General features: G+C 36.0%; 1 protein-coding gene across 5 annotated transcripts in view; it reads left to right on the forward strand.

The window, feature by feature from the left end:
• PDE1A (phosphodiesterase 1A) overlaps positions 1–15,209 on the forward strand; it is a 601,081-nt gene that overhangs the window by 285,913 nt on the left and 299,959 nt on the right. For 2 of the 5 annotated variants that reach the window (XM_010368694.2, XM_010368696.2), the window contains exon 1: positions 8,083–8,553. The exons of the other annotated variants lie outside the window; for them this stretch is intronic. In XM_010368694.2, the coding sequence (XP_010366996.1) occupies positions 8,501–8,553 (53 nt within the window). In that variant the 5' untranslated portion in view covers positions 8,083–8,500. Of the gene's footprint in view, positions 1–8,082; positions 8,554–15,209 lie in introns of those variants that run through there. 5 annotated transcript variants of the gene reach the window in all.

The raw sequence follows: 15,209 nt of genomic DNA on the forward strand, positions 1-15,209 counted from the left end.
AGGGTATAAATACATGTGGTATTTATTAGAAAGGTAATAAGGGTTGTAACCTGTATCTATACATTTGAGTTATTTACACAGAACCTTACCAAACACACTATTGGAAGTCTGGCAAAGTCAGTGGATGCTTCTACTCAGTATGAGTCATGACTAATCTATTGCTGTCTAATTCTCAAAGCTTAGAGAAGTCAATAGGTTAGCATTTAGAAATTTTCCATTACGGACATTGATTCAATTCATTTCTTGGTTGTAGCTCTGCACATTTATTCATAAGCATTACTGAAAGCTTAAGCAGACTTAAGAAATTACTAATCCAATTTAGCATCATATTGAAGCCAAACTTAAAATATGGAAGAAAGCTGGTAAGGAGGACTCAGTATTGAAGTTAGGTTGTTGATTTAGTGATGGACTTCAGAGTTTCAGAGAAGCTAACCAAGTCTCAGTATGCAGCTACTTTTGAACAGCTTTACACTGACTGAAGAATTGCAGATAAGAATATCTTTGGCATGTTTGGGGAGTAAACCTCTGAATCACATGCTTTTAAACTTTGATATCACATGGATCACTTCCCTAATTACAACCCCTCTTTTTATGTGATGGTGTGAGCCCCTGTAACTCTGTAGGCGAATGCCGCATGAGTGACACCACACTGTTTCACCCACCATGTGCACTCGAAATCATGTATTATTGCATGACACTTAGGGCTTATGAAACACTCTGCTTGCTCTTCTTATCCTGCTTGTTGAATATGTATTCATCCTTCAAACCCCTGTTCAGCCATCTCCTTTTTAGACCTCTGACTCAAGAGAATTTTATATTAAGGAGACTTGTTTTTGCAATGTTCCTTTAACTACCTACTATACAAAAGCCATTACCTTTAATAGTAGATTTATATATTGGTTGATTACACACTGAGCAATGGATGTTTGGCTATGAGAATCTGTTTTAAATTATTTCCTTTGTTGTTGTTGTCGATGTTTTCATAGAATGTTACACTACTTATAGGAAGGTTTTTGACGGGCAGCACTTAAGGCTGTCAGAACTGGTGGGAGCGCTAATTGGAACCAATCAAACTTTAACTGATCTGCTTCTACACTTCAGTGACAAAGAGGAATTTCTTCTACTTTTGACGCAGAAAGCCTTTGTTTCTGATGGATTTAAATGACCAGGGAGTTAGCCAATTTGGGGAACAGCTTTTCTTTGTCATTAGAAACTATAAATATGAACTTTATTATTAATTAATCTAAGAAAATAATAATTCTGGTGTATTTTGTTATTGAATTTGTGGTCAATAAACTGAGTCTGATACACAAGTCAAGGGAATCTAGTATAAAGCTACTGAATGAATAGAAAATTTTCCCCTGAGATAGAAAACATTTCTGGTGAGGTTGAGAACGATTTTCAAAGTGATTGTCAGTTGTATTGTTAATTTTATAATTCTCTTTTGCTGTGGTTTGAATGTGTCCTCTCCAAAATTCAGGTGATTTCTGTGTGGTAGTAGAGGTAGGGACTTTTCAGAGGTGATTAGGCCAGGGGGGCTGCTCCCCACTTAATGGGATTAAGGCCCTTTCAGGAAAAAAAAAACAGAAAAACAAAAAAAGGCTTTATTTTCGATTAGCTTTTCTTTCTGCCTTCTGCCTATTTGAGGATGTAGCAAAAAGGCCCTCACTAAACCAGAGGCTGACACCTTGATATTGAACTTCCCAGCTTCTATAATTGTGAGGAAATGAATTTCTATTCTTTATAAATTACCTAGTCTCAAGTATTCTGTTACAGCAGCACAACATGGGCTAAGATGCCATTGTATTTGCTCTCATTTGTGTAAAGCTCCAGATTTGAAGAAGTGTAATGGCAAATATGAAGCACGAATATAAGTTTTATGAAATGTTTTGAAGCATTGTAAGAGATCAGTGAGTCTATTTTTAGGGTCTTACAGTCACATATATGAGAAAAATATATTTTTGGTATAACTTGATTAGGTTTATTTTTATAGTAGTCAGGGTAAATTACATGTTCTGATCTTTTCCTCAGTTATTGCATCCTGCAGAATGGATTTATTCATGCATTGAACAGATACATTTGTGAATAAAAAATTAAACAGATTATGATGCACACAGATTATGATACTTGCTGAGGGAGGAAAAACAGTGCAGGTACAGGTACATGAAATTAAAATAGGGTTGTCAGGAGTCACATCTCTGAAGAGGGACACTGCAATGATATCTGAGCAATGAGCAGGATGAAAAGCATTTCAAACAGAAGGAACAGTATTTACAGAAGAGGCAGGATAAGAGCATGAAGTGTTCAAGGCACAAAATGCCAGCATGGCTAGTGGGGAGTGATCCAAAGGTCAGGGTTTTGAGATGAGGGCTACAAGTACATGAGGGCTGAATCAGGCAGAACGTGGATGTTGTAGTATGCTGTCCTCATTATGCACCCAGTGAAATGAGTAAAAAAGCTTCATCATATATGGGGATAATATCTTTGTCTCTCTTTCATTTTGATGTGTATGACCAGAAGCACAGGTGTGGACCAGTTTTAAAAACCTAAATGGAAATTTTGAGCCCCTTTAAGACAATATTTCTGAAAGCCAGACTTTCTTCACACCAAAAATTATTTCTCAGATCCTTGAAGCTCTACCTGATATACATGATGAAGGCCTGTAGACTTGAACATTGGGTCTGTTATAGATGGATGAAAGGCATGCAAGAGATAAATTAAGATATTTTCTGCCTCATAGGATAGGGAAAGCATCCCTTCTGCCCTGATGAATTATAGAAAAGGGAACCCCCAGTAGAAGGTGTTTTGTGCAAATGGTCAAAGTATTTTGACTTCTTTCCTAAAAGCTGAAATCCCAGAGGAGGAGCAGGTTTGGTTGAAAGTGAAAAGCTAAAGCAGAGTGGATTTTGCCGTGATTTAGTGAGTTAGCTATGACAGAGTAAAAATGGAGGTATGGTGTGGCCAATCCTAAGTCTTCCTCAGTACCTGTGTGGGATGGAGGCTCAGGAAGTTCTGTTAGCCCTGTGAGGATGTCAAAAGCTAGCTGAGATGGGGCAGTCTATCTGTCATGAGCCTGACCATGACCACAGCAAGAGGCTAGGGGGTCCTAGACAGATGCCAAAAGTTTGATAGCCTCAATAGAGATCCAAGTGGAGGGTGTGGATGAGACTTAGAGGATATTGAAGCAGCAAGGAAGGCTGAGATTGACTCAAGGCCCCATGACAAATGACTAAGGTTCCCAAACTGAGGCAATTGATCAGAGAAGCCATGAATTTTAGCTGTAGATGTGTGCAGGAAACCAAGTGACAAGACAGACAAGGGACATAGTTGCAGAGACCAGAGGACACAAAGGAGATCAGGGACCTGCAGGTTTGGAGCTGAGACCACCTCTTTCCTGCCACCTCAAGGTCATAGAAACCCACTTCCTTATAAACTCAGGTGTCTCCTTGAAGAAAAACAATGGGCTGGAGGAAATATGAAAGATTACACATTTAACAGATATGACTGAGTTTTTAGAAAAAGAATATGTATTTATATAAAAAGATGATGAGATAGCATTAATGATCACTTTGTTCATGTATTCATTCACTTAACAAGTAACCAGTGAGCGTGTTTTATATACCACGTACAGGGAATACAACAGACATTAATCCCTGACTTTCCAGAGCTTAGTGAGGGTAGTTCCTGGTTGAAGCTACAAGGAAAACAACAACAACAAAAAGCAACAGCTCAATTAAAAAAAAAAGATGCTGTAACTTATTTTCACATTTGAGTAATGTGCTGTATTTTTAATCCTACGACAATGGAGATGAAAAGTATTCCGGTGGTATGCATGACCTTGTTGTGGTTAAGGAAAGTTAAAAATGACTACAGAGTTTATTCTTGCTTGGACACTAAATTTAAAGAACTTGACATTTTATCATAGGGTTAGTCAGAGAGTCACAGAATTTTAGAGCTGGAAAGGATCTTAGAGGTCATCTGGTCCAACTTCTTAGTTTGACTAGTGAGGAAACTGACTAGGGAGTTGAAGGGAAACTTGCCGCTAAAGCTGGGGTTTAAATATATGTTCTTTGACTTTAGTCTAGGGATCTTTATAATAGAACAGAACTTTCATTCATATCTTAGCAGGAGATAATCTATAAGCCTGTTCAATTCACCATGGTATCAAGTGAATCAGGGCCCTTTGGAAGTGTTTCTAGGGCTGGTGTTTATAGGTATTGGGAACATAATTGGTGATGTTATGACACTTGAGTAGGTCAGGCGGTTAGAAGAAGAACAGAAACTCTCTAGAGTGGTTAGTTATTTCTTCTCCCAATAGAATGTTAAACACAGCCCAGAAAGATCCTGAGTGACCCCAGAGACAGAGTGCTTGCCAAGATGACAGTCTACTGTAAGGAGTAAAAGCTTGGGCTCAGGAATGAGACATCTTAGTTCAAATCCCAGCTCTATCATGTATCTACTACTTCTTAGTCAGTTGTAAAACTTGTAGCAAGAAATGTGTTGTAAAGAATGAACAAAATGCTGAAAGTTGTGAATGACTTACCTTGGAAGGATAAGTCAGATTTAAGTTATTTCAAAAATGATTCTACTCTCACTCACTTATATGCAGTAGTTTTTCTTCTAGAGGTAAAGGGGTAGAGTTATGGTTAGTTTATGAGGAAGAATTTACACCCTGCCATTTATCTCATGGTATAGTTGACCAAGTGGTGTTCCGCTTTATTGATGTGATATTTCTAGTTATGACAAATGAAAACTATAGTAGTGTTTGCATTTAATGCCCATGTTTTGCTTTTCATGATTTTAGCAAGACCTTGGAACTTTCCTGGGAGAGGATCACATGTACACTTCATCTTTCATGTATGATATGTCAAAAAAAGAGAAAAGATTGGCAACAACTAAACTGGAATTTAGGTGTGTGAGGTACTCTAATCATACACAAGGCTAGCTTTAATTTTGGTGAATGGTAGAGAAGGAAGAGTAAAAGAAGCAGTGTTGTGTTTTTTTTTTTAATTAAGATAATATCATATATGTGTCATGATAAAACCTAAAATGCCATCTAATCCTTTCTTTCTTGCATTTTCTTTTCCCTCCTGCACTTAATTTAAAGCTCATTAAAATATATAACTTGTAACATTGTGTTGAACTAAATGTTGTTTAACAAAAAGAACACACATGTGGTCTCACGTGCTATTTGACTAGACTTACGTTGTTAAACTGAGAACCTGCAGACCCATGCATTTTCCAGTGCTTGTGATGGCATAATATCAAATGACCTTTCTGCCATTGCATGCTTTGGCACTTGCGTATTACAAACACAGCCAGACAATAACAATGAAGGAAATTAGGAAAAGAAAAGCTTACCTTTTGTCCATGATGCTTAATGGAAAATACCACGACACTCTTAGGGTCCTTTTGATTGGAAAGGTTACATGGGTTAATCTATGCATTTTGTCACACAAAATGAGTTGGTTAGATGGAATTCTTGGTGTGTTTCAGCTGAGTGTTTTAGCAAATTAGCATATGTATTGAGCACCAGTTAGGACAGTTTCTAACAGCACTGAGTTGGGTAGGGTATGTGTGTGAACGTGTTAGACAAAGTCAGCCTGACTTTGTTTTTCCACAACGGGAAAAATAAAAACACCTTTTCTGACCCCCCCTCAGGAAAAAAATTATTCGTAATGAATTATAGTCTGTTGTATAAGAGACTTGGCCTTTTTATTTATGCATATATTTTAGTATTTTGCACACTACAGTTGTGTTAATGTAGGGAATATGTTTTTGTAATTTAATTAATAATCATGAAATCTTTCTGTCTTATTGAATACTACATTAAAGTTGAATAAGTTGATAAAGTCAACTTTTTTCCAATGTTAAATTTAAATGTTCTTTGAGAAAAAGCTAATAAAAACATTTAAGACATACGTATTTTTATTTGTGGCCAGTGAATATTTAATGTACTGGTGTCATCTGAATGCTCTATAGGGTCTAAGATTGGTTTTAAATATAGTGCTTTCCATAAAGTGAATCTAAACTTTCTAACGTAATCACAGAAAAAAAAAAAAAAAAAAGAATATAAACCTAAGGTAATGAAGTATGTTATGGATTTCCTATGATTAACAACTTTCAGATTCTTTAGCTGGTAATCAAACCTTTGGGCTTCAAGTTATATTTCATACTTGCTTGCTGTTTGAACTGTACCTTGGCTAGATGTTTATTAGTATTTGTCTTGAGTTCCCTCCATTGTGTTCATGTAGAAATTGTCTCACATTTCCAATTCAAAAGAAGACAAAATGAAAGTTAATTTTTAAAAGTTGATGGGCTAATTATTTTCTTGAATTGTCCCTCAGGAGGAATATTTATGCTATATTAATGGTAATATAGGTAAACCATGACTACAGAAATTGAATGCTACCCACAAATGCAAAAACCCTTCCAGAAGACCTGTCCAATGTGTTATTACTTATGTGCTTTCCTAAATACAAAGAAAGCCAAAGCATATGGTAATAATAAAGCATCTGCTTCAAAGGTCTGCATCTAAGTTTGTTTATAGATGGTCTGTGTATTTAACTGCTATATAGCACACATGTGAATTTATCATTGGATACTTATTGATCGTAAAGAGAACAGTGGCATAGATGTCACTATATAACTATGTAATATCTGTATAAATATGTTATATATAATATAAAATCATCCTTTTATTTATAGCTTCCTTATTTATTTATAACGGTACATAATAAGTGTAGTTTTTTAAGTATCAGGCGTCATAACTTCTATGACAGTTTCTTGGCAAGAAGCAGACTAATCGTATTTAGAAATAACATGATAGTACCATTAAAGCTGGAAGGAAATATAGAATTCAATTAATATTTTAATTTCATTTTACAAACAAGAAAATGGGCTCAGACAGGTCAAGAAATTTGCCCTCAATGGCCCGGCATATTTACAATAGAACTAGGACTAGAACCCATTTATTTTATTTTTAGTTTAATGCTCTCAGACTGATTACATTTCCTAGTTTGGATTAGAACGGCTCAATAAAATCCATGATTCCCTTATAATTCTCTTCTCCTTCCTTATCTCTCCTCAGGGAGGAAAATAAAAAGGTGATCTTTCTCCCTGGAAGTATTTGGAGAGTGCCAATAACTACAGATTGTATCCTCCTTCGTGACATTTGATCTTTATTTTTATGGATCATTCAACTAAAGGCATGCACGTTACTCATTTTCCCCCTCTTATTACACGCATATATTTAAAACATTCTAATCATGCTTTGAAATGATCTAGTTTATTACAAATCTCTGATCTGGAATCTTATGACATTATTGACTGAACAGGAACTTTGTTAGTAATTCAGATACAGGAAGGTCTCCAAAATAAGTTACATTAAAATACGAGCATTCCCTTTATCTGGAACTAGAATAAGAGTTCCCGCAGTGTAAATCTGTCTTCTAAAAGAAAACAATTTTTAATATCATTTATTTTCAGTTGTTCACAAATTCTTTTATACCTGCTTTGCTTTCCTTTTACTTTTATAAATCCAAATTTCATCATATAATATATAAACCATAGGCTCCCGGGCACTTTGGAGGGACTTTTTGTTAAAAAAGCATGTGGCTGTGTGTGTGTGTTTCCATCTCTTTTTTGCAAGAGATATTTCCTTTTAGTTGGAATGCCACATTTGGGTACAGACATCTGGGTATAATGTCACCAGTAGAAATGAGCATTTTTTGTTTTTCTAACTTTTGAAGCTCTGGTCAGCTTCACATGGGCTTCTATCAGTTGATATGGCATCTTCAACTTCAGCCAAGAGGAGGCTATTAGATTATAAGTGCTAAAAATGATGAGTCGTCTTCACACTTCAGGCAGCGTGAATGCAAGCAAGATTGTAAAATAATTATAATCTGAAGCAGAGCCAGCCATGCAACCCCAGCCTATCTTTCTTCATTAATTTGTATACAGTTCTTATTTTAAGAGAACAAACTTTCAGAGGGTACTCACATGGGGCTGCTGAACCAGCTGTACAACTTTTATTTTGAAGAAAAAAAGTTGAGCCTCAGAACAGTCTGTTTTAAAGACAGGGAGGGACTTAGCCTTTCGGAGCTTGACCAGCATGTGGAAGGAGAGCTCTCATGGCTGCAATAACTTAGGGCGTTTCTACCTGGATGACACTGGGGCAGGAAGTTTTCTGTTAGTTTTGTTCTGTTTCGGAGGGTCCCGTGCACTTCTCTTGCCTGGATCAACGTGACTCTTGGTGGTTTTTGCACACCCTGCTCTGTGGGGGAGTGCCCCAAAGTGCCTGTCTTATGTGGCCTCTATGGACACACTGCTCAGCTGGCAGAGAGCAGGGAAGTTTTCTCCCAGCACCCAAAAAGAGAAAGAGGAAACTACTTTTTCTTTCTGGGCTCCTTGCAGCACAATAGATCAGAATAAGCGTCCACATTTCCTCTCTGGAGTTTCTGGAGTGGTTTCCAGGAAGAAGTTAAACCTTCACCTTTAAATGGATGACCATGTCACAATCAGGAAGAAACATCTCCAAAGACCCATCTTTAGGTAAGTAATGCTGCATCCCAGGTGGCTCTAGGGCTGTCAGGAACAATAGTTTCTCCCTTCATCCTTAATTTGGGGTTTCTGCCACTAATCAAGAGCGATCAAGAGTGCTTAAAGTTTAACTTCAGGCATACCGAGGGAGCCTTTTTATTTTTCATTTTCTGAAACTTTGTGTACAAACTCTTATCAACTCCTGAAAATACATTTAAAAAACATCTTAACTATTCAAGCACATAAATGACATAGTACTGGAAAAACTTTGGAAACGTTATGCAATCTGTAGCTGTTTCTGTGGGCTGTTGCACAGCCCTCTAAATAGGAAACGTTGTGCTTAGTTCTTTCAACTGATTACAGGCAAGAGCAGTGTTTCAGTGCTGTGAATACTACACCTTTCTGGAGTTAAGTGTCAGGAGATAAATTTGAACTTGATAGCTACTTTATTAGAGTACACATTTTACAGCTTGTTCAGGAATATCAGACCAGCAGTTAAAGAAACAACAGGGTAATAGGAAAAATTTTACACTGTGGTGGAATCTATGACCAGGCGAAATGTAGATACAGTGTAATGGATTGAGCTAAAGTTTAATTTTGGAGGGAGGTACACCCTTTCTCTAAGAAAGCAGCCGTTTCTTCATTGACTCTTTAATTCTGGATTCTTGAGTTATCTATTATGTACTTTAGAATTTATAATAAAAAATTAGTAATTTAAAAGTATCTAGAAATAGAACATTAATTTTTGCCCCTTAAAACAGAAGATTTTTAAGAAAGTCAGTTATATATCAGTTTTGTTCTTTACACAAAACAATATTATAAATAAAGCAGAGATACTACATGTTAGCAATGTTAAAGTCAAGTTGCAACCACTGGTTTTGGTCTGGAATTAAATACAGGATGATAAAACGTATGAGCAAAATTTCTCTGTGGTTTCTACATAATGAATGAGTAGACCTCGAGGAATATAATTATATAAAATGTGGCCATTTTTATGTATTGATTAAACATTAGTACTGAATTATTAATAGCAACATTATACTTTTGTAATGCTTAAAACAAGATGTTAGCTTAAATCTGTTTTAAAGTCTTCCTTTGAACATAAATTATATTTAAATTCACATACATGGATTTAGTATTATAATCCCCATCTACTTAAATATGTTTTCATAAGTCTTATGCAATGATGTTGGTAAATAACCAAAAATCTAAAATGACCCCCAAAATATATTCACCTACCATATTTCCTGAAAAGTTCTTCCAATTGCATGTAGTATCTATATTTTCCCAAGTGCATGTGCAACTTCAAAAAGGCATGATAGTTGCCCAGATGATTCTAAACTCAACACCAGTGAGGCACAACAACAGTGAGGGCACTTGCAGTGGTTTGGAAAGGCAAGGTTGTGTTGGATAAAATCAGATCCACCTAGCCATCATCTTTATTGTATTATCCCTTTGGAGAGCTGTGGGGATTGAAGCAGGTGGTTTTCGCCACTGATTTATGCCAAATCCTCATTTCTTCCTAATTAGTTAATTACATGCTTAGGTGCTACGGGCAGGTGGATTGCCACTTAACTGCACGTCTGTGCTTATTTATGTAAGGAATAGAACTTTGTGGAAGCTGAGATTCTTTGCCCAGATAATTAGAATGAAATTTGTCAAATTCAAGTGATTTGCTTCATGATCCTGGTGCTCTCATACTTTCACCAGGGAATTGTTACAAGTGAGTCTAGAAATGGGTCTTTGACTGACAACAGATTAAAACTATATGTGGGAGCAGGGTTTACTGGTCATCTGGCACATTGACAGTTGGTAATGCTTTTACCAGGGTATGATTGTGATGAGGGAAAAGGGAGATGAAGAATATCTTAAAAGATTCAAATAACTAGGCTTAATTGCACAGAGAAAGTTTGGAGCTGATTTCCATAACACAGACTTCCCAATAGCTAGTTGTACTTTTAGGGAAGCTGGCAGTGAGTTAAGCTTGCTTTTGATGCATTGCTTCTTATCTCATGCCTCACTTCATTTTCTTTGTCAGCTTCCTTTCTTAGGCACCTTGTTCTCTGAGGCTTTCCCTGGGCTGTCTGGCCTCTCACATTGAGACGTCTTTCTCAAGACTGACTTTTCAGAGACTCATGTACTAGAACTTTCCTTCTCAATATGTACTTGTAACTGCACCCTACTTCCTAGGGGCCTTGCACACTAGATCTCAATCCACTTTACAGGCAAATCTGTGCCAGTGTATTTTATGTGTGCTAGTGGGGCCAGTTGTAAGCTTAATGGACATTTTATGAAAATGGTGTCTTGGCTGTTTAAAAGTAATTCATTTAAAATTTCAGTCATTAAGAAATATTTGACCAGGTGCCATGGCCAAATATTCATAATCATGCTTGTAATCCCAGCACTTTGGGAGGCCAGGGTGAGTGGATCACCTGAGTTCAGGAGTTCAAGACCATCCTGGGTAACGCGGTGAAACCCTGTCTCTAATAAAATACAAAAAATTAGCCAGGTGTGGTAGTGTGCACCTATAGTCCCAGCTACTTGGGAGACTGAGGCATGAGAATCGCTTGAGTCCTGGAGGCGGAGGTTGCAGTGAGCAGAGATTGCACCACTGCACTCCATATTGGGCTATAGAGTGAGACCCCAACTTAAAAGAAAAGAAAAAAGACAGATTAATCTAGGATTTTTTTTGAAATATTTGGCTCATCGACATAGTTTCAAATTTCTATATACAGGTTAATTCTCCTATAATTGAAGCTCCAGCTTTAATTCTCGTCACCTGGCCTTCACTGATTGACTACCAGTGTCCACTTCTGAGTCCATGGTGCTTGAGAGTTCAAATATGGGGGAAAAAAAACTTACAGGACCTCACATGACATATCATTGAGGATATACCTAGATAAATGTGGTACAGGCAAGCGATGGGTGCCATAAAGGAGGTGATAACATCCTCGGAGATTGAAATGAAAGTGACAGATTTCAGGAATGACTCATTCTAAACACCTAAGTGACTGGAAAGATATGAGAGCAAGAGTTTTTTTTTTTCCCAATTTAATTTTCAAGATTTAATTAAAATAAGTTTTTATCAGCGCAGTCATCCTAAATTTCGGAAAGTAAGAGTCACCCATCAAGTGGAAAAAGTTACTGAGAGGTTTTGGAGTAGATGGTGAACACTGAAATTTTTTAGCTGGCTACGATATTAGGAGGCTTGGGAGGAATCTTGCATATCATTTAGATCCTGCCTTTAAGAATGTCTGGGGCTCCTACAGTAAAGATTCCAAATCATTTCCTGTAGGTAGGTTATCAAATCTATTTTTTTAAAAATTTCCTTGGAAATTTTAGATATATATTTTCATATCATGTCAATGAGGCAAGGAACACAGGCTAAGTTTCTTTCATGGCCAAGGCAGGAGTTTATATTATCTCCTTTATGGCTATCATGTGGAAGTGTGGCATCAATGAGACTATCCAGCCCTGAGCATATGTGCACAGTGAGTGCCTTTTAGGCACACTGTGATTCTGCCTGCACAGGCTCTTCCAGCTCAGACTGGTGTTGAGAAAACACGATGCTCCTTTTCCTCAAGAGAAACACTTTGAGTTTTATAATTTTCTGGAAAGAAAACACAATCACAAAAGTATGTTAATATGTTTTCAATCAATACTACTAAGTTCCTCAGCATGTAACAAATTACTGTACATATATTTTTAAAATCCAAGATATGAATCAACACTTCATATATGAGACCTCATATAGATACATTCCTTTAGGCTTTTGAAAACCTTTGTTTCTATATTCCCAGAGATCTTTATCTCTGGTAATTATAATAATTTATCTCTTTATATGACTATATTCATTAATTTGCATTTTAATATTAAATGATGTAACACATTCAAATGAAGGATCTTTGTGTAACTTAGTAAAATAATTGTTGAAGACATTTACACCTTATAGCATACTCATCTTGATTAGTAAACTTTCTGTATTCCCATGTGATAAATCAACCTTAGACTATAATACCAAGAAAAATCTGTTTCTTCTAATAAAATTGCACCAATAAAGTATTTGTCTGAATTTCACTGCCTCAAAGCATTTAAGCCTGGGCTTTTGTTATAATTATTTTCTCTTACTTGATATTTTGTTTTATCAAATTCTATTATATGTGCATTTTCCCCATTTGTTTCTCCAAATTCTTTCTAGAAGTAGGCAGTGAAAAAATGAATTTAAAAAGTAAATTGAAATGATTCTTACATGTTAAACTTTACTGTTATTTGGAGCCGACAACCTTTTGAAGCTCTTTCATGGTTCAAAAGTGGTTAGGTCACTTTTGTGGTAATTTTCCATTAGAAATGTAACTGAAAAGCCACAAACAAAATCATGCAGATAGTTCCTTATTAGGCCTGTAATTGAGAACAAGTCTATACATCCAGGATCAAAGATACTAAAGACAGCCAGGTTTCCAGACTAGTGAACATCATATTGGGATCTCACAGCATTTAGACCACACGGTTTCTTCTCTTTATGTCTTCTCAGAAGCTTTATTTTCACAAGTATCTGTTAGCAGAGGAATTCTGAGTGTGTATTTGGCAGGCGTATTTTCTTCATATAATAATGGAGAAAGCAGTGGGATGAAATAAGAAAGCCTAGAAAAAGAAAAGCACATCCTAATTTTGTTTGTGGACCTAATGGCTATGGTTAATACCTATTGCTATTAGTGACTTAACTGATTTTTGAAATGTATTCCAAAGATCAAAGCAAAAAAGATAAACACATTTGAATGTAAGGCAGATAATGTTTACCATGAAAGAAAATTTCAGACATTACAGTGCCTTGTTATTTTTCCAGTTGTGATAAAAGTAGCTCTAATTTTTAAGTGGTCATCACTAATAGATAAACTATGATTTGTTATACATTTTAATAGCAGGCAGTAAATTTAATGTCAGGCATTTATTCCTGCTGGTATTATTTCACCCACAGTCAGCACAATTTAAATTATCTCCAGTAAGCTAGCATCATAATTATCAGCAACAGTAGCAAGTATTGATATTAACACCAAGAGGGAAAATTCATAGAAAACTTGGTGTATTTTTAGGCAAGCTATATGCATGTAATCTTTTGGATAACTCCATGAGACAGTATTAAATCTACAATTAATAATTTTGGGTAGAGTCAGGAAAAGGGTACGATTGAAATGTGGGGAGGTGTCTCCCACTCTGGAGCTACCCAAATGTCATTTTCTCAGCTAGAGCAGCTTGATGACATGTACATTTATCTTAGACATTGGTAAGATTTAGAAATGGCTTTTCAGAGATTTGGAATGAGCAAAAGAAGGAAAATTAAGATTATGCAGAGTAAAACAATTTCCTGGGATTATTAATGATTTTATACTATCTGGAAAATTTTACATTTATAGTAGTCAGCCTATTTCACATAGTGTTTAGGTAAAAACAATGAAAAAAAAAAACAGTCATACTGGTGGATACTTGTTTAAAAGACAACCTGTAGGTATGTAGAGATGGAATAAATTTAAAGAAATCTGTAGTATTTTTGAACCTAGTCTCCTCAGTTCTGTGACTGGACATAATGTAGTTTTGACAGTTAGTTCTCATGGGAAAGCTTCAGTTTATTTATGTATTTGATTATGGCCACTTGGACACGAGCTATAATTAAGGAAAATTCAACATTTCCTGAGTTGGAGCTGCTGGAAGTGTACGGGGCAAGTTCCAGTGCATTTGAAGGAATAGATGATAATACTTCCAGATTTATCATCTTTGTAATAGCCAAGCCAGCTGCACTGAAGCCTTACTTTTTGTTATGTAGAAGCGTTAGTTCTGGGTCAAGTTGGCATCCACGTTTAGTGTTTTGGTGTCCCCTGCCTTTAGGATTTTAGGATATTATTTTTAGAAGAGTTTTTACATTAAACCAGAACAGATATTTAAATATTAATTGTATATGTATTAACCAGCTGCTTATAGGCTTGAAAAGTTATGTGCTTTGATTATGAAAACCATCACTTTAGCCTTAAAATATTAATACTTAATTTGACTTTTTTAAGGATCAGAGAGCTTGGAACAAATTGATTAGAAACCAATGGTGATGAAAAACAGTAGGGCTGTATCTTCATCATATAAAAGTGGCAGTTATGTCAGTTCTAACTGAGGTAGGAAAAGAAAATCCCCACCTGGTCAAGTCACTATTAAATTATATCATTAAATTAAATTTGGATGAAAATAGGGATATGTGATGATCTGGGCCCACCTGTTTGTTAGAGATCACTAACAAAGATGCCAACGACTTCTATCTATTCCAGCAGTGATGTCTCTGTGGAAAAAACAAAACAAAACAAAAGAGGAAACAGAAAAAAAGAGACTCTTGCTAATTTTTGGACCCATTGGGTTAACTGCCCAGTCCAGCTGCATCCAGTTATTTCTAACAGCGCAGTGGCATTTTAGCCGCACGTCTTCTGCTGTGCATCTCTCTCATTCCATTATAATTAAGTAATTAATTAGTATTAATTAATTCTAGTATAATTCTATTATAATCATTATGATTCTATTATAATTAATTAAGTAAGGGGATCAGCTCCCCTACGAAACTATAAGATCCCTGAGGCTAGAATCAATACTGAATTCATCTTTGTATTTCTCATAACTTTTAGTAGAACGTATTT

This window comes from Rhinopithecus roxellana, chromosome 14 (genome assembly GCF_007565055.1).
Source record: "Rhinopithecus roxellana isolate Shanxi Qingling chromosome 14, ASM756505v1, whole genome shotgun sequence".
Classification (NCBI taxonomy): Eukaryota; Metazoa; Chordata; class Mammalia; order Primates; family Cercopithecidae; genus Rhinopithecus; species Rhinopithecus roxellana.